The following is a 20,537-nucleotide window of genomic DNA, read 5'->3' as shown; positions in this document are numbered from 1 at the left end:
AGATCTAAAGTTAGATGGTAAAAGTCGGCACCCTTACTCTGTGAAACCAGCAGAACATCCAGAAGCTCACCACCTCCGCCTCTGCTAAAGGAAACGGTTGTTCCATTCTGCCATTTAAGCCATGTTGGTCCATATTAACATCCAAATGCTATCTGGGATGCAAAGGGACTCATTCAGGCTGTGCTAAGGCTTGTCTCCAGGCTAAATGTTTCAAATTCAAATTAGTTTTATTTTTAAAGCACCTTTCTTGTAATGAAGAACAGATCAAGGTGCTGAACATAAAAACAAACAAGAAGGCAAAAACACAAATTCACATGCACAGCAGTCCCATCATCAATTATGAATTTACCCTGGAAGAGTTGAAGGATGCGGCCCACGGGGGAAAGAGGTCCTCCAGGCCTGGAGTCTGCAGGTTTATGCTGCTCCCGCAGGTCTGAGGAAATGAAGGGGACCTTTTATCAGTGATTTAATCAACAAAAAAGGCTTTGACTCCAAAGTATTGCATTCTCAGAGATATTTGATGCAATCTTAAGCCTTCGTCACATGCAGCCCTATGGGGTTGCTGCGGGTTTTTTTTTTGGTTGTCCAGCCTGTAAAGGGTTGTAGAGAGGAGTGGCTGCATCTGAAGGGGAGCGCCGGTGTGTCTTGCATTTCTCTTGAGGCTCATACAGTCACTTTAAGTTACGTCATGCAACTGTCATGCGTTTGTTGCATATTGTGAAGTCAGTAGTAGTTCCATGTGCAAAATATCTTGATGGGGTCAAAGATCAGTTCAGAATTCAACCGTGTACATGGGCCCAGAAAACCTTTTTCCGATTATAACAAACGTTTACATGGCCACACTTTCGGTCGGAATAAATCATTTGGACATGTGCAGTACTCTCTAAAATACCAGGAGAGGAAATTAGTTCTGCTGTAAACAAGCCGAGCTGCTCGGTAATATACAAGAGGATCTTCTAAACGTGTGTTTATTATTGTTATAGTTATTATGAAGTGCCTGTTTCTAATCATTTTATTTTTCATCCGTGTGGTCAGTGCTTTTTTGGTGGCGGAACGGAGCCCGAAAAAGGGTTAGGACAGGCTAACATGCGCTAACAACATTTAGCCTGGATGGACATAAATTCATGCGGGAAACGCTGCAATCTGCATCTTGGCTGCACGTAAATATGTGGGAATAACATCAGCCTTTATTTTGTCGAGACACGACTGGAAACACAAATCCACGTGATGGTTTGAACGTTTTTTAAGGAATGAGCCACATTTCTGCTTTGAAAAGCTCACACACCGCCCCAAAGCCGCTGTGTGAGCTTGAAGTTTAAGCTCTGCTCGGAGACACAGTTCTACCGGGAGACACGGTTCTACTGGCCCGGTAGCTCACCCAGAGACAAAGCCCCCCCCCGCCCACAAACACAAAGCTATAAGACCTGCTGCTGTGCTCACAGACACTGTTCACTGGCGCAGAGCAGCCGGTCGGTCCTGTTTAAGCGCCTAAGCTTTCTCTGAAGCACCGCACCGCCTATGCGTGACGTAAACCAGAGCAGTAGTGACACACGATCGGAATGAACCGTTTACATGAACAATGATCGGATAAACAATCGGTATAACCCACCTATCTCGATCGGAAAGAAATTTTGATCCCAACAACTCTGATCGGGGCAGATTATTCCGAACGGCGTGTTTACATGACGCATTTTTTTTTTTTTTTTTTTTTTTTTTTTCTTTTTTTAACTTGTCCTGTCCAACAGCTAGGCAAACAGATGAGAGCTGAGGGCCTCTTGTGTTGGACATATTTTATTTTAACAAGACACATGACGCATTTTTCTTATTATTTTCCACTGATCCGTGTTAAAGATACATTTTCAGTTGACTCCACATGTTTTCCATGAGGTTAAAATCGCAGAATGTGAGTGTTGCGTGAACACATACGGAGCAGAAACTCCGGGTGAGGTTCTGGAGCGCTTCGCCTCATGTCTGACTGCAGGACTCGGTTTTAACAGAGAGTACGGTCAGAGCGATGACTGTAAGGCCGGAGAAAAAGCTGCCAGTGAGGCGAGCCTCGCCAGCAGGGGGCAGACGTGAGCTGACAGCTGCTTTGTAGTAGAAACAGAACAGACTGAGGACGTCTGTCTCCAATGAGAGAGAGAGACTCACTAAACTAAAGGAAATAAGGACGACTTTTCCAACAGATCATAGAGCTTTTTGTGGAGAAGGATCAACGCATGGACTCAAAAAGTGAGGCCAAACATGGTTTTCAATGTTTGTTTTTTAAAAATAACATGGGAGTAAGTGGAAAAAACATGTAAGTATTTGAAAACTAGATTTTAGGCCTAAATAATTATTGTAATGATCATTTTCACTGACAACATTTGATAACATTAAAGCACCAGAATCTGAAGTTGAAAAAATACCAGAAATAGTTATAGAGGGTCAAAATGAAATGTGTGCTGATCACATCTGTAGACTTTAATTTGTTTACAGTATATATGAATAATGTATACACAAGAAGAGTGTTCTATCCATGTCTATAAAAGCAATATTCTCTGTAGGACTAATATGTTCTTGTGTGTACCATCTATGCTGTTACCTGCTGTTGGATGAATGCTGAAATATTCAGTTCTTGTAAATCTGACTGCAGAGGAGTCGGTGCCTCACCAGCCATCAACCTCACCGCACGTCACTGGTTTGAGTACCGGCTCCTTACTGACCGCACACAAATACTGCACCAAAGGTGTGAACTCCTGACATGTAAATGTCCATAGCACACCCATACTCCCATGCTCAATGTGTACTTATGGGTCTAAATGGTCCCAAGAAAATACCCCAAACACCATTACACCACCACCATCTGATATAAGGCAGGATGGATTCATGCTTTCATGTTGTTGATGCCAAATTCTGACCCTACCATCTGCATGTGGCAGCAGAAACAGATACTCATCAGACCAGAAAATGCTTTTCCAATCTTCTGTTGTCCAGTTTTGGTGAGTCTGTGTGATTTGTAGCCTCAGTTTCCTGCTCTTAGCTGACAGATGTGCAGTCTCTGCTGCTGTAGTCCATCTGCCTCAAGACAAGGGCTTTGTTCAGGATCTCCATGTTCAGGTTCAGGTCACAGGTCACTCTGGGGGTTCCAGAGGTTCAGTCAAGAATCATTTTGTCCAAATGAATCAAGTGAAGCTCATCTTTTGGTGTTTGTCACAGCAGACTGCAGCTTAAGGACTTGAGTTTCTTTCAAATGAAGTTTATCTTTAGCCTTCGCAGACCAGATCTGCTGGGGTGCACATTTGCTTTCACTTGGCTTGAATGATAAGGGACCTCAGAAGCTTCCTGCAACTCTCAGCACAGGTTTTCAGAGTCATGGTAAGTTCCCCCTGTAAGTTCCTTACATGAGCTTACCTGTTTTCAGAAACAGTTCAGGAGTTGCATGGTTTCCAGCCGCTATGGCAGACGTTCTTTTTTTCCCCAAACAGTAAAAATCAGGTGTGAAGTTCAAAGATAGTCTGCATCCTGCTGAACTTCAGAGGCTCTGAATCAAATCTCCAAAGGTCTTGATTTGCCATGCCCGTTTACTTTTCCAAAAAACCTTTGCTATTTCCTGAAATCCAGTGTGTTTTGTGTCTGTGTGTGCTCTTTGGATGAATAACACCCTCCTGCATCACTGCTGGACACAAACAAACAACAGGATGGAGGGGAGGTGGTGAGAATGTTTGGTTTCTGTGAGGATGAATGAAACAGAACAGACATGATCCAGGATACACAGGAGGAAGCGGACACTTTTTCACTGGAAAAACGCCACAAAACATGTCTTCAAACATCTCAAATGTTATGAGTCCATTTTCCAGAGTGAAGCCTTACTTTTTCCTCAACTGTTTATGGAAAAGGTTCTGTCCTTCTTCACATTCCTGACACTCGGATCCCACAGCCTTATGTAACACAGCAGCAACATCCACATGGCGGCGTATTTTTAGACACTGACAGTTCAAACACGCAGAGATGCTGCAGATCCCAGAGTCTGACTGGATGCTGGGAGTCCAGAGGTCAAAGGTCAGCTCCCACAGGAAACATCAGGAAGTGTCTTTCGTGTTCACATCCACTTTCTCAGCTTTGTGACAGCAGAGGTTACAGTTTGTTTATGACAATCAGCTGCTGACAAACCGGTTCTGTGCTGACCGGTTCAGGGTCTGGAAGGACCCCCCCCATCCCTGCAAACTCAGCAGGAACTGAGGTCAACTCTGGGTTATGTTGTTCTGCATCACAGCTTCTTCATTAACATGTTCATCATCTTGCAACAGGTGTCCCTGACATCCACCTGCGGCAGGTCACACTTTTTTATTGTATAAAAAAACCTTGTTCCTGACTCATTTCTCATGCGTTGCTCAGATTGTGACACTGAAGTACTTTGAACTTTGCTCTCATTTGTTGACTGAGCAGCTCCTGCTGTCTCCCACACCAAATAGACTGGCCAGGAACCACATGGGTTTTTTCCCATGAAGCCTTTCTGCTCCTGCTCAGGTGTAACCCATGTTGTGTTCCAGCAGACATCACCTGCAGCTCAGAAAGCCTTGGTGTTAGAAACAACAGGGCATTGTGCACATTAGCATTGGGCCCCCAGTGTGCTAAATCCAACACTTCCCCCTAGTGGCTGGAGTAATGTTGCTATAACATGTTCTCACTGTGCACAGCTTGGATTTCTGCCGCTCCACAATAACCATGGCATGAGCTTCAGCATTCTGACTTCAATGTAAATGCTATTCCCCAACATTTCCATTTCTGCAGTGGTTTTACTCAGCAGGTAGTCAAGGGCCATCCAGGTGATCCTGTGGGAAGCCATCAGCACCGATCAGGACTCCATCTACTGTCCTCCAATCCCTCCATGCTCCTCTGCTCTACCTGGAGGTAAAGATTGTTGCTGTCAGCTGCTCCTCTGTGACAGGGATCTTGTGGACAGAGTGAAGACAGAAACTTTGTGCTACACTGAGATAGTGACCACCACAGGTGGCTGAGAATCCATCTTCTTCCTCCTGTGGGGCAATGGTGTTATCAGCACTGGGAAGGGGGACACAAGCTGACACGTCACCGTCAGCATTCTTTAAATCATTTGTATTTTATCATTCAAAATATTTTAAAAAATATGGGTTCTATGTGACGTTCTCACACGATAGTGTTAGAGAATCACTCCTCTTTAACAGCCGACTCTCCTACTGCTCACTATTTTTAATCTGTAGATCTACAAAGTGTCGATTAATAAAATCCTGATGGATCCACATAGGATGAATTCTCACCCTCCTCCCTCCTCTTTTGGCTTCATCCTTCATACCACAAATTCACTAAATCAAGGGAGGGCCAGAGAGGGAGCGAGCTGGTTTAAACCCAACACCACTAGAAAAGAATTCAGACACTGAAGAGGAGGAAAAATTGACCTTCAAAGGATTTAGGACTGCTTTCAGCCCAGAAAGGTTGTGTCAGAGCTGATCCCACGTTCGGTGGAAAACGTTGAGGAATCTGAAGGCGCGTTCAGAAACATCACAGAGAAGAAATGTCCTCCAGAGGGAATCCTCTCTTCCTCTGTTCTCTGTGCCTGATTGTGGGTTCAGTCTGGAGCCAGGGTTCCACTCATGATGCCTTCATAATCCAGTACCTGGAGAGAAGACTGGCTCAGATGGAGGTGAGTTTCTGCTTCTGGCTCACATCCAGGAGCAGATTCTGTCACATTTTGACTTCCTTCTTTGTTATTTTGCTCAACAGTTATAATTAATCTGTGGGCAAATATTTTAAGAGTGAACATTTTAATAGTCATTGTATCCTTTTATCAGAGTCCCCCCACAGCAGTTCATGTGGTTGCAATGTTTTTGGCATCTTAGTGCAGTCCATGTGTTTTCCATAAAGCTTCTCTGACTCTGGAATGAGCCGACGGAGACGGTCTCTCAGCATTTCCTGCACATCTGCAGCAACAAACTGCTGTAGATAGAAACTAAACTGGGGTCCTGCTGCATTTTTAAGTTTGTTTTGTGAAAATGCCGCTGACTTCAGAACGTTTGCTGAGAGAGGACTGTAAGCAGAGACCAGTCAGTGACTTCATTACAAACAGCCAAGACCATGACTCTGCAAGGATTAAAGGTCATGGTTTTCATGAATCTGGAGGTTTTTGAAGTTTGACTTTTATAAGTAAAGCTGTAATGAAAAAGGGCTTCTAGTAATATTCCTGTTGATTCTAGAATTTAATTTATTACTTCTGACTTAGATCAATGAACTAAGCTAACTGAAGAGTTACCTGCTGAACTTTCTTAAGGAAATTGAAGTTTGAGGAGGAGGTTTCTTTTTTATGTTTGCATCTTTGGGAGTCTGTGAGCTGGCATTAGAACAGGCATCTCTCAGCTGCAGGGTTGGTGGTTTGATTCCTGGCTACTCTAGGCACAGGTAAAGGGCTTCTTGGGCGTGCCTCTAGGTTCGTGTCTGACTTTATTTCCACTTATGTTAATGAAATATTCTTCAATGTTTTTCCCATTGAAGGTGATGCTAAATTAAGTGGAGTCCTGGATTTAGTGTTACGTTGCAAATTATCAATATACGGCATAAGACTAGGGCTCTAACCCTAGTCACATGCACCCATCCTGGGTTGACCCGTACAGGTGGGCCCATGGAGGGTCACAGAGAGGAGCAGCTGCATTCTAAAGGAAGCGATGGTGCGTGTTACATTTTTCATCATACGACCACCTTAAGGGACGTCATGAAAATGGAATGCACCATTGTGGTGCGTGTGGTAAGGTTATGGTGAAGTATCTGTGAGGATAATACTAGTTGTGGGCACTTATGATGCACAGAGGATGCTGTCATACAGTGTCCTTACGCCACACTCTAGTCATTAGAAAGGTGTGAGTACTGACTCCTTGGTGACCATGCAGAAATGATGAACACACGGGGTTTGCACGTGTTAGGTAAGTGTCCATAGGATGTTCACACAACTGACACTCTGGTTGTCTAATTTCTCCTCATTTCTGCGTGTCAGGCTGCACACAAGGTCCACATATTCATCCCCTAGATAACCCTAACGGTCACTTTACGCAGTATGCAGAGTTCGGGGGGGATTGAACATTAAAAAATCTGTTCCCTTGGCCTGGGTCTCACCTACTTCACCCAAACTTGCCCATAAGTGTTAAGCATTCACTACAACCGTCACTCCAAAAAAAAACTGCATGCACATTTTCTCTCTGCAGGTTGTCTACAGCTATAATAAAATCAAAACAGTTGAATAAACTAAACATTTACACACTTGCATTTATTATAAAAAATAAAACAGATTAATAATTTTAAGATGTTTTGAAACCAGGATTTAAACATGTTTCTTTTTACAGTGCAAACTCATGCAGCATGCGGCTCTTCCTGGTTTGACATTAATAAGTGTTGGGTAACAACAGAAATCACATGCATCATGACTATCAGGATGGATTTTGATTTTTAATTTTTATTCTGAGTAGATCCTTGTGTCCAACAACTGTGAACACAAAACCTTTTCTGCTAGTCAGTGGTATGATCCGACCATGGAACCATTCCCAAAACTCAACACGGACATTATTTTTGTTTGGTTCACTAGGTTGAAAGTAGGTTTGTTTTTTTGTAAAGTTTGAGCCATGTACTGGTCTCAGTACTTCCCCAGTACATGCTTCAACCCAGAAATGAAATTGGGTCTCAGACTGCCAAGAAGCCACTGACATGAAAACTAACGTGTTTAAATATTACTGTTACATGATTGAAACAGGTATACTGTCTTTTGAGGGCCTCCTGTGGATAAAGACTGCGTGTTGTTGTAGTTTGAATGATGTCTGATTTGTTCCATCTTTCTCAGGAGCGTCTGAGTCAGTGTGAGCTCAACACGCAGAGCGTCACCCAGAAAAACTACGACCTCTCCTCCGAGATCCGGGCTTCTCTGTCCACACTCAGTCTGCTTAGGTGCACCTGCCAAACGGCATTTTCATGGATTCATTCCTTAAACTGTCAAGGTGGATACATGCTAAGAGGATTGGCTGATTTTTCCCTACAGTTCAGAGGTGAAGAGCCAGGTGGACGGCATTTCAATGCGCATGGATCGAGTGGAGAGAGAGCTGGAGTACTTGGAGGATAAAATTCCAACTCAGTCAAATATTGAGATTGAGGAAGCTCTGCTGGAGCAACAGATAAAGGCTGCAGAGCTGGAGCAGCTGAAGAAGAAAGCTGGATTTAAAGTGGAGAATGGTGAGGGGGTTTGCACAACAGCCTGTGTGATGGTCAAAAAAATGTAAACGGGAAGAGCTGGCATTTTCAAAGGAAAGTAAAAAAAAAAGAAAAAGATCCAAAATGAAGTTCTGGATGTCATTAATAATGTTTTTCTTCTTCTTCCAACAACTTAAGACTGCAGGAGAACTCTGAGTCAGATCAAGTCTCTGAAGGTCGTGAAAAAGGCTGGAGACGTGTCCGGCTCCTGGTTAAAGGACCTCTCTGAAGGATCCCAGAAGGCCTGTAGTCATTTAAATGGTTTTTTTATCAACTGACACAAAAACTTATTCATGTATATCTCGGTTTTACGACTTTTAAATGAACTGGACTAAAAACGGACACAGATACCATAAATCTTGTTTTCTTAGCTTTTAGCACTGAAGAGATGTTGTGAAAAAGTGGCACATTTTCCCACCTCTACCAAAAAAAAACTCTAGCTTTGAAAAGAATTAAATTTTCATGGCATTACTGTTGAAACCACTGTGAATGCAGTCTGAATAGTCCATTGCTAAGCAGGCCAACCATCTCCATCTGCTTCCCTGCATTTATCCAGAACATCCACCATGATCTGTTCCTCTGATGGATTCATTCCTGATCCATCCTGGTCTTTCCCAAAGAGAACCTCAACATCTTCATCTCTGCTTCCTCCAGCTCTGCATCAACAACATGGCTGTTCTCATTAGTCTTCTACACCTCTACCTTTATCTTTAGTCACACATCACACCTGAAACCTTCCTCCACCTGTTCCAACCTGCTTGACCACGCCTCCCCACCTCTTTCCTACACTCTGTATTGATGGACTGTTGACTCATCAGTTTTATTCTTCTGTAATTTCTCTGCATATCTTATTTCTTCTTCAAAATGGAAACGGAACAATTCTTCTCTTTTTCTCATCCTCCTCTCACTCTCCAAGATCTTCTTAAACAGTTCAGTCAGAAATGTTTCTTCCAATCTCCTCTCTCTAGAGATGATCTCCTCATCGTGTCCCTCCAGAATGTCTCCTTCTCTAGCTTGCATTCCACCTGGAGGGTGTCCCCACTGAAAAGATTCACCATCACACCTCCAGCTTCCGGCGTCAGACTCATCATTGTATCTAACTCCATCTGGCTTCCGTTTCATCTGCTCTCTTGAGTGCACACCATTCTTCCTTTTATCGTGTCGGTTAGCTCTCTAGTTTTCTCTGTCAAAGTTCGCAAAAGTGGATTAAGAGCAACAAAAAGTGTAGAGCATCATGATGTGAAAGACTGAATCCAATACAGAAATCCGGGAGGCAAACTCGTGGTTAAAGCAGGCGGAAGTCAGTTACTGGATGAAGCATCTCAGGATCTGAAAAAAGGCGGTGGACTGCAACTAGTTTCATGACCAGACGTGAACTGTGACGCCGCACAAAGTGGAAAAATACTAGGATGTGACATTGGAATAAAAAAAGGAGGGTTCTTAAATACCTGACCAAACAGGTGCAAAACACGATCATGATGACATGATGAGTGTCAGACATCACAGGAAGTCCCATATGGTCGTTCTCCTACGGTCAAGTGGAGAAGCGTGACACAGTCTGACAACAAAAAAACTTTTATTTGCAAATCATTGTCTTCAGTTAGCTCAAAATTGAAATCTTTTTCTGTTTCAGGTGTACCTGTTTAGTGGAATTCGGAACAACACTGTGCTGCAGTTTCCATCGCTCCAAAGCTTCAAAAAAAAGACAAAGCCTCAGACAAAGCTGCTGCAGCTGCCGTTCCACTGGCAGGGCACAGGGCATGTGGTCCACCATGGATTCCTGTATTACCACATGGCAGACACACCCAACCAGATACTGAAGGTTTGTTCCTGTGGTGAGGTAACCATAACCTGAAAGTAAGGCCAATGCAGATGGAACAGGTTTGTGTAATATGTTGCAGATAAAGAGCTTTGAATTAGTTCTGGTTCATAGCAGCAGAACATTTTGGATTGATTGGTCAGAGTTATTGACGGACATGAAGCCCCATAAATGAGCTTTGTTATTGTAATGCTTCAGAATCAAGAATCCTTCTACAGACAGTGAGGATGCCTCCTTTTTCCTCTCATTCCTCATCAAATGTAGTTTGATCTGCTGAACAGCACAGTGGTGGACAGGACTCTTATACCGGGGGCAGGCAAGCTCCCCACCTACAGTCTGAATCCCAACACCTACCTGGACCTGGCAGTCGATGAACTCGGCCTCTGGGTTATTTATGCCGACCCTGACTATGGAGGAAACCTTGTCATCATCAAACTAGATAAAGGTGGGGTTTCATTTGGTTTCATAACTCATAGGAGACTCAAAGACACGGAAACCTGTTTCCTGTTTACAATGATGCAATATTTTCCCCTGTACTTAATGAAATAAATAAATGCTGCTTGTTGGAGGACCCAAATGCAAGAATCTAAAAGGCAGAAACTCATTTGTTAATGAAAAGCAAACATTATAAAAGCAAACCCAAACTAAAAAATGATCAATTGAAAACCTGAAAGATGACTGGACAAAATTATGAAAAATAGTGGCGCAGAAAAAACAAACTCCACAAACTACAAAAGATCGAATTATGAATGACAGAAACCACTGTGAACAACTGACGAGTCAAACCTGGTGTGACTGTGGCTGAAAAACACAATAGAACATAACCTGACCACAAACCGTCATCTTAGACAACCAAAAAAAACGTTGACAGCACCAAACAGAGGGGCAATGCTGTTAGACAGAAAAATGTTGCGATGAAGATCGCTGCAAATCAGGATGGAAGTTAACAGAAGTAGAATGAAGGCTCCCTCACAGAGGCATGAACAGCAGAGTAGGTTTTGTGGCAATGCTCCCAGGAACAGGAGGGCTGACATGGAACCTGGACTAGATGTGGAGCAGACTTGTCTGCAGTGACAGAGGTTCTGCCATCTTTGATTAGTGTTGTCATGAATCCCCTTGTATTCTTCCTCAGTTTATTTTATGGTGTATGTTTTTGTTCGTCATAGTTAGATTCATGTTTAGTCCTTTTTGTCATGATGAAACAAATGTGTTAAATAGGTCTGCACAATATACCGCAAATTTATCGTTATCGCGTCATCAAGCTGTGCAATATGCATACCGCAAAAGACGACGAAAATCGCAGTAAATGTTTACCTTAAATGTGCTAAAACAAACTCATTGCAGCTTGAAATATTGAACAAATGAAACAAATCCCTTTATGCGTTTAACCAATCGGAAGGACCCGTTTACGTTGTTGATCAATCAGATGAGCCCTTTTATGTTTGATGTTTGCCTCCTACGTCGACAAGGGTCATTTGGAGTATAACTTTTAAACTGTTGCTGTGAAATGGAAATTATGTTTTTTTTTTTTTTGCTATTTGTTTATATACCGCAATTTATATCGTTATCGCAATATTAATCACCAATATCGCATATCGCGAGTTTTCCTCATATCGTGCAGCTCTAGTGTTAAATGAAGTTACCGTTTAAGAGTTCTTGTTTCCTGAATTTGGGTCCTCCATGACCACCAACCATGGCAATATCTGCAAACATGGATATTTGTAAAGAGTGATTGTTATCACAGAAGATATTAGATTATAGGGATCAGCCTCTGATGGTTTTGTTGTTGCTTTTAGAAACCCTGGCAGTGAAGTATACCTGGGATACACAGTGTAAAAGCCGAGATGCTGAAGGGGCGTTCTTGGTGTGCGGGACCCTTCATGTGGTCTACAACACAGGCTATGGGGGGCGCTCCACCATACAGTGTCTGTATGACATTCATGACACCGTCCACAGGTTAGCATTCACACAAAAGAGCACTTTATGTTCAACACACTGTAAACCTGCAAGAGCTCTCTGCTCAACTCACAAAAACACACAAAAACAGCACATCAGTTTGATTTGAGGGGGTTTCCTATTTGTTTAAAACCCCTTGACACCTACTGAGGTGAATATGCATCAAACCCCTTTGGGTCCAAAGTAACCTTAATTTAGCATCAATGTAAAAGCAAAAACATTGGGATTTTTGGGAAGTAAAGTCAGGCCTCAAGGGGTTGAAGGGTTTCTTTGGCAAATGACTTTTGTGAATCTACAAGCAGTTATTATGATAATTATAAACAAATTTTGTCACTGAGCCGAACTCTATAAAGTCATTTTTTACCACCTAAAAAGGGAAAGACAAACTTCAAAGTGATGCGAGGCATGGCAGCTCCTAGCTTCTTACTTAAGGCCTTCATCACAACTGACCTTGTGGGTGATTACGAGTTGTCTACAGACAAAAAGTGGCCAAACATGTTCGGGGCCCACAGGAAATATGAAAGCTGTAGACCGCTTTTTGACCAAAACGACAAAAGACACTCAACTGAATATCTTTTTTGTTTTTTTCTCTTGAACAGCAATGAGAGTCCTGTGGTGTTCTTTCCAAAGCGCTACAGCAGCCACAGCAGCATCCACTATCACCCCGGAGACAAGCACCTGTATGCCTGGGACGATGGCTACCAGACCATCTACGAAGTGGAGACACGTAGGAATGACTGATTCCTCAGAGTCAAGCTTCACTTCAAACATCACAAATAACTTATCCAATCACCCTTTGGTTGTGATCAGTGCTAGCTTTGCTAGTGAGACAGGTAGAGAAGATCAATCAGTAAAGGGCTTCAAATGCAATTGTAACTTTTATGGTTTTTATCAACAATAAAGATCTTTGGCTTTTTGCATCTTTATGAAGTCTCGTTTTTTAGATAAAAACAAATAAAGAGTGCAGTGAAAACATGCTGCAGGATGTCACCCTTGTTTTGTACGAGATATGATACGGTTCAGATCTCAACAACAGAGTTTACCCTCCCAGATAGTTTATAAGTTCAGCTGTTAAATGTAATCCAAATGTATTGTAACTAAATTCAAAATGGTTGATGGTTGGTTGTGTTTACAGTTCAGAACTGATGACATTTTATGAAGCAGACTCCTTCAAATTGCCTTTTTAGATCCCTGCAGGGCAACCCAATTTTCCGAATGTCACAGTGAAGCTGTGAAGCAGCTGCAGACGTCTCTGAAAGGAAAACTGCTGCAGGAGGTTCTTCTGCAGAGGTCACGTTGTTACGGGGAGAGGAAGAGGGAGTACCCAGGCGCAGAGAGGAGAGGAGGCAGGAGGTTGCAGGGGAACGGGGCTTTAATAATAACAAATGACTACAAACCAAAATCCACTGCTTAGCAGGCTAGAAACTCGAAAATACACAACGCTCGAAACCAGGGAACAGCACAATATGGACCAGCACAGGAGGAAGGGAAAGGCAAGACTTAAATACATACAAGGGAACAAGACACAGGTGGAAACACTCAGGACTGACGGGGCAAGGTAAAACTCGAAACTACAACAAAACAGGAAATACTACAAAATAAAACAGGAAATCAAGGAACAAAACACAAAGTGACTGAAACCGTTACACACGTCCACTACAAAGTGGAGCTAGAGAACTGCAGGGGCTGTTGTTTCAGTAGCATGTTGTTTTCCAGAGCTTCCAGCTTTATTCAGCATGGAGTCCACCTTTTGGATCACCCTAGTGAGTTTCTTTGAGCCCATCAGATGCTGCACCACCCAGCTGTGCTCTCTATGAAAGATGAACCACTGAGGGAAACACCAGCACTCTACTATTGACCACCGTGAATGTTCTCTTTTATCAATGATCCCCTTTTGTGGTGACAAGCAACATTTATTAATGCAAAATTATACTATAACTATAAAAGTGTCCCACAATTTTCTCAGTGTCCCTGTTCAGACAATAGGGCCGAGTTAGTTTGGTTGAATTCCTGAGATCATTCATTTTGCGTTTTGAGTTTTGATCGCTTGCTTTCTCTAACCTTTGGAGACAAAAGACAAGAGTCTCTGTTTGCACAGCATCTAACAAGGACGCAATTATTACCATATGCTGATTTCAAATTCTGCAGCAAACACAGCAAACTGAATCACGTATGTCAGCAAAGATTTGGTAATCTAAAAACACCCAATAAAATTCCCAAAGAAAACATGTCAAATGTTGATAAAAGTGTATAGGCCCACCCTATTTAAAGATAAATGTTATAATATTTCATATAAAGGGTGATCAAAGGCAGTGCTAGGTTTTAGAAAAAATATTTAGTCAAAATGAGGCTTTCTTTGCAAATGACATTGATCCGTTAAATGCATCTTTGGTCCTGTGCACGGTCATGAGGATTGAGCCCATAGGTATCCAGGAATCACCTGTTGTCCTAGAAAACATGTCTTTGGACTGTGGGAAGAAGCCCGAGTGCTTGGACAAAAACCCACAGATGCTTGAGGAGAACATACAAACTCGGCACAGAGAGAACTGGAACAGGGCTTTCTCACTGAGAGGTAAGAGTGCTACAAACCATTAAAGCAATTGAGTGAAGTTTCCTTAAAAAAATTCAGTTCGTTAAAGAAAGGTCATAAGTTTTGAAAGAAAAGTTCTGCCTTTGTTCAGTGTAAATGACTTATGTGATGCATTTACATTGTTATGTTAAAACTTTATATTATAGTGTTTTTGAACCTTAGCAGGGCACCCCACCAACCGAAAATGTAAAAAAGGAAACTTTGTGGTCTGTATTAACAATATACTGAAGAGCAATTCTTATAAAAGGGTCATAAATGGATATCAAATAAACACAAAGAGTAAAGTCTTTTCTGATCTTTCTTATTGCTAACTACTCAGTGGGGAACCAGGACCTGTCTGGATGAATACAGAGCTTATGTCTTGGCGATGGTAAATGTTTCTAAGACCAATTGGGTGAAAATGAATCATTTTCCACAGCACACCTGATCACTGCTTATGACACACTAGTGTACTGTGGCATATTTGTAAAAAGAAAAAAAGGAAGAATTAAAGGCTTACAGACTGTCATGATATTGACATGTCCCTGATATAAATCTAATTGATTATATAGTCAAACCTCTCACATACACTCAGTGACCACTTTATTTGACACACCTGTCCAACTGCTCATTATAATCACATGGCAGCAATTCAATGTATTTAGTCATGTAGACATGCTCCAGACAATCTGCTGCAGTTCAAAGTTAGAATGAGGAAGAAAGGTGATTGAAGTGACTTTGAACATGCATGGTTGTTGGTGCCAAACGGGCTGGTCTGAGTATTTCTTCTTCTCTTTGGTCATAAATGACGAGTCGCTTCAAGCTTTAACAGGTGCGTACTTTATTGGTCCTTGTCACAACCACCCCCTGCGTGGCGGCAGGGGGTGGGGAGGGTAACCAGATGATTGTGAGTATGTGTGCGTGAGTGCATGGGTGGGACGGACCTGGGGGCTAGCTCGCTGGGACCCTCTGGGGCTTTCCCTCCCCATCACAGAGAGGGGAGGGCACTGAGAGGGTTGGGGAGGGGGGCTCAGATATTATGGCGGGGGGGGGGGGTTGTAGTGCGTAGGGTTTTAGGGTTATGGGGGGTGGCTGTGGGTGCGTGGCGATCCCTGGGTTGCTCAGGTCGCGTGCCTGGGCTGGCTTGCGGAGACGGGGCGCCAGTCGGGGGGCGGGCTCATGGGTTCTGGGGGCCCTGGCTTTGTCCTTGGCCCTTGTCTCGGTGTCCGGCGCCCGGTGGCCCCCATGGCTGCCGCCTGGTACGGCTAAGCGCTCCTGTCCTGTGGCCTGGGGGCCGGACACTGGGTTCGCTTATGCCTCTGGGCATTGGGGGGGGGGCCCTGTAGGGGGCCCCTCTCTGTGCCTGGCTGGTGGGGTGGGCGATCCCCTCCTACCCCCCTCCCGGGCTGCCTGGGTCCGGATGCTGGGGGGGTTCCTGGCCTGGGGGGCTCTCCTCCCCTCTCCAGGGGCCTCATTTATAAAACTTTGCGTAGGATTTGCGTCAGAAGTGGCGTACGGATGAAACATAGGACGTGCGTACGCACAGAAATATTCAGATTTATAAAACCGTGCGCACGCACATCCTACGCATCTTTCCCTTAGTAAATCACAACCAATTCTAAATGCAGCGCAGCTTTTGCGGCTTCATGACACGCCCATATTTGCCAATAAATAGTCCGTGAAACGCCCACAAATGAATATTCATTGATTGCAAAATCATGGCAAACACAGAGAGGAAATCAAAAAAACGTAACTTCACTCAATGTGAAGTAGAAGTTATCGTTGGCGAGGTGGAAAAGAGGAGAAAAATGTTGTTTGGAGGGCACAGTGTGGGCATTACCAATGCCAAAAAGGCACGTGAGCGGCAAACGGTGGCAGACGCCGTAAATGCTGTAGCCTCACAACCTCGGACCGTGGCCGAAATAAAAAAGAAATGGTCGGACATCAAAGTCCTCATTTATAAACGTTGCGTACGCACAAAAGAAGGCGTACGCCACTCTCTACGCAATAGTTGATATTTATAAAAAGCAAACTTGACGGGAAAATGTGCAGTCCTTCAAGCTCTGACCCAGGCGTACGCACAAAAACGGGTGAAATGAGAAACGGCGACACCGTCGGCAGATGGAAGAAACACGTGAAAGTGACAGTGTGTGCCAAATCGTGCCGGCATGTGCTGTGCTACACAATGTGGCACAGCTTAAAAACGTGCCTCTGCCCCCTGGCGCCGATTGCTGTGTCGGCCCCGACCCTGAACCCCATCCCCACGCATTTGAGCCAAATGCTGCTGCTGTGCGCCAGCGTTTGGAAGTGATGCGTCACTTGTAAAGAACAACAAAAGGTGTGGAAAATATTATTTATTTAAGAATTCCCTCATCGTGCAGTTTATTTCAGTCAGTCTTGATTTCGCCCAACTCCTTGGCCACCTCTCTGATTGAACTACTGACTTCCCTCTGCATTTCAAGGACTGCATCGGTGAGGACACGTCCACTGCTGGAGGGTTGAGAGCCGCGTGCCGTGGAGACGCTGGGTCCAGACGGCTGCTCAGCTGCAGCATCGTAACCACTGGCCCCGCTGGAACACCCAGCAACTAAAATAAAATTGTTTTATATTAATAATCTGTAATTGTGTAGCCTGCATACATGTGACTTGACTGCATTCATTTTAATTATTTCTCTTACCTGTGTCACCCGGTGCGTCAGTCAGGTGACTGAGGCGGAGGGGGACGCCGATGAGGGGGGCTTAATAGGGATTCCCCAATAATAGCCGCCAGTCTCTCATCAAGAGGGGTCAGCTCCGGTGTCCCCTTTCCCCCACCCGTGGCGGACACACTCTGCCGATGCAGCGCTGGACGTTTTTTTGCCTCGACTTTGATGTCCGATCATTTCTTTTATTTCTTTTTCATTTCGGCCACGGTCCGAGATTGTGAGGCTACAGCATTTACGGCGTCTGCCACCGTTTGCCACTCAAGTGCCTTTTTGGCATTAGTAATGCCCACACTGTGCCCTCCAAACAACATTTTTCTCCTCTTTTCCACCTCGCCAACGATAACTTCTACTTCACATTGAGTGAAGTTACGTTTTTTTGATTTCCTCTCTGTGTTTGCCAAGATTTAGCAAGCCATGAATATTCATTTGTGGGCGTTTCACGGACTATTTATGGGCAACTATGGGCGTGTCATGTAGCTGCAAATGCTGCGCTGCATTTAGAATTGGTTGTGATTTATAAAGGGAAAGATGCGTAGGATGTGCGTGCGCACGGTTTTATAAATCCGAATATTTCTGTGCGTACGCACGTCCTATGTTTCATCCGTACGCCACTTCTGACGCAAATCCTACGCAAAGTTTTATAAATGAGGCCCCAGGTCTGGCTGGTCTGGCTGGGTAGGATCTGGTTCCCTTTATGAACACACGGTTCACGTCGGCAGCATGCATGTATCTCCACCCCCACGTGCACACTGCTCCCTGTCTGCTTCATCCCTCCTCCTTACCTACAGTGTATTGATGGACAGATTTTTTTTCGCTCATCTTAGTGTCAGATTTTCACCTTTTATGTAACATTCGTCTTTCCAGCAGATCAGGGGCCTCATTTATAAAACTTTGCGTAGGATTTGCGTCAGAAGTGGCGTAGGATGAAACATAGGACGTGCGTACGCACAGAAATATTCGGAGTTATAAAACCGTGCGCACGCACATCCTACGCATCTTTCCCTTAATAAATCACAACCAATTCTAAATGCAGCGCAGCATTTGCGGCTTCATGACACGCCCATAGTTGCCCATAAATAGTCCGTGAAACGCCCACAAATGAATATTCATTGATTGCGAAACCATGGCAAACACGGAGAGAAAATCAAAAATACGTAACTTCACTCAATGTGAAGTAGAAGTTATCGTTGGCGAGGTGAAAGGCCGAAATAAAAAAGAAATGGTCGGACATCAAAGTCAAGGCAAAAAAACGTCTAGCGCTGACCCCCCCCCCCCCCCCCCCCCCACACACACACACACACCCGTGTCTGCCACGGGTGTGGGGGGGGGACACCGGAGCTGACCCCTCCTGATGAGAGACTGGCGGCAATAATTGGGGAATCCCTTTTAAGTGGAGTGGTGTCTGAGGCGGAGGGGGACACCGACGCGCCAGATGCACCGGGTGACACACCCCCAAAAGCCCGCAGAGGAAGTCGGAACCGGCTCATAAGCCACTGTCCTCGTTTGCCAGCAAGTCTTCTTGCTGTCTAAAGATGCGTTCACTCCGAATTCTTCCATTTGCCACATCTTCTGAGAGTGCAAGATCAGCCATTGTGCGTCATTACGCATTGTGATGGGGCATTTTATTTCCATCCATTTAATTACATCTGACAAGCTACAGATGTCGGTAATAATCCACGTGGAAATGGGAAATTGATCAGCGCAAATGTAATTTCTTGTTGCTTTCTGAATGGTTGAGACATACGCCATACATTGTTTTATCAAAAATAAAACAAACTAAAGGCATATGCATGAATACCATAATTCCGTACCTTATGAAGAAATGTTTTACTATGAAAACAACTTTCCTTAGTGGACAATTAATGCATCTCTCTCTATCTATGCATCTGTCTGTCTGTCTGCACCTATATCTGCTCCACCAGACGGACACATTGACGGGAATGTCAGTTTTGTACATTATTTCGTTCTGTTAACTATATTATTTATGAGGATGAATTGCACAACATGCCAATATTGCAGAACATATTTCACTTTTCTTTTTGCAAATAAGTGTTCATTTGAATTTCTGTTGTAATTTTCGTTTGATTTTTTTTTTGTTTGTTTCACTGCTGATCGGTCCAACGGGTGTTCGTGTAGGCTGTTAATTGTTAGACTTGCTTTGTGAAGTCTTCATGTTATTTCTGAGAGGCTGGATTGTCATTTTCACTTTCACGTGTTTCTTCCATCTGCCGACGGCGTCGCCGTTTCTCATTTCACCCGTTTTTGTGCGTACGCCTGGGTCAGAGCTTGAGTGAAGGACCGCACATTTTCCCGTCAAGTTTGCTTTTTATAAATCTCAACTATTGCGTAGAGAGTGGCGTACGCCTTCTTTTGTGCATACGCAACCTTTAGAAATGAGGCCCCTGGTATAATTGTTACAGCTTAAAATAATAACTTATTCAAATCAGTGCTTGTATCCCCCACCTTTTCACCTTTCTTCCTTTTACTCTCTTCCACCCTCCCCTCACATTCTTCCCCTCTCCCTCCCCACACACACTAAATGTAACAAATAAATAAAAAATAATACGACAAAAAGGGGTTTATACAAATCTACACTCTAGTTTCTCAAAGCTATAAAACCTCTTTTTGTGATAGTAAAACCTGTCCAAAACAAAAAGCCTTCAGCTCTAATCTGTTTGCTCAGCTGTTGGACAGAACAAGTTTAAAAAAAAAAAAAGAAATAAAACATTTTTGTTAAAGTTTTCAAGGACTTCATTTTTGATTAAGACAAGAAAAAAAACGTCAACATGTTCACTTTTTGTGTAGCTACAGAAAACATAAATATAATGTTAGTTTTTGTGTAAACTTTATCAAACACATTGGGATCACATTGTTCAAAAATTACAATTGTCTTTGCACTAACATTGAGAAAAATCTTTAAAAAAATAAATGACTATTTAGAAAGAATATATTTGGTTTTTTGTGAGGTTACATAAAATTGTTAATAAACTGAATGGATAAAACAACTACCAGGGTAAAATGTCAAATAATTTAGTTGAAAATTATTACTGAAAACTAACTTAACTTCTATTACAACTTACAACAAAAACAGCTGCAACTTCCAGCGTTTTCTGCCACAATATCACTAAAATGCGTGTGAGATTGCAGAAGGACTATAGATCAGTGCAGACTATGAGTTTCTCCTTTTTTTTATTTTTTGGATGCTGGTGTTCCGCGGGATTTTTGTCAAGGAGAAAGTGTGCCT

The 20,537-nt window shown here is 43.4% G+C and overlaps 1 protein-coding gene across 1 annotated transcript; it reads left to right on the top strand.

Moving 5' to 3' along the window:
* Window positions 1-5,342: 5,342 nt before the first annotated feature.
* olfml1 (olfactomedin-like 1) lies at window positions 5,343-12,943 on the top strand. The gene is made up of 8 exons (XM_011492341.4): window positions 5,343-5,662; window positions 7,841-7,944; window positions 8,036-8,226; window positions 8,383-8,486; window positions 9,878-10,066; window positions 10,328-10,508; window positions 11,860-12,019; window positions 12,619-12,943. The coding sequence occupies exons 1-8, from the start codon at window positions 5,534-5,536 to the stop codon at window positions 12,758-12,760; spliced, it is 1,200 nt and encodes a 399-aa protein (XP_011490643.1). The 5' UTR covers window positions 5,343-5,533; the 3' UTR covers window positions 12,761-12,943.
* The last annotated feature ends 7,594 nt before the right edge of the window (window positions 12,944-20,537 follow it).

Source organism: Oryzias latipes, chromosome 6, assembly GCF_053564925.1.
Source record: "Oryzias latipes strain Hd-rR chromosome 6, Olatipes_Hd-rR_3.1".
Classification (NCBI taxonomy): domain Eukaryota; kingdom Metazoa; phylum Chordata; class Actinopteri; order Beloniformes; family Adrianichthyidae; genus Oryzias; species Oryzias latipes.
Note: the sequence above shows the minus strand (reverse complement) of the source record. Positions and strands in the feature narration are given on the sequence as shown.

Excerpts from the sequence above, each read along its gene's own strand:
- olfml1 (XM_011492341.4), top strand. The coding sequence starts at position 5,534 with ATGTCCTCCAGAGGGAATCCTCTCTTCCTCTGTTCTCTGTGCCTGATT. Across the intron at positions 5,663-7,840 it reads GAAGACTGGCTCAGATGGAG|GAGCGTCTGAGTCAGTGTGA; the intron begins GTGAGTTTCTGC and ends CATCTTTCTCAG. Across the intron at positions 10,067-10,327 it reads CACCCAACCAGATACTGAAG|TTTGATCTGCTGAACAGCAC; the intron begins GTTTGTTCCTGT and ends CATCAAATGTAG.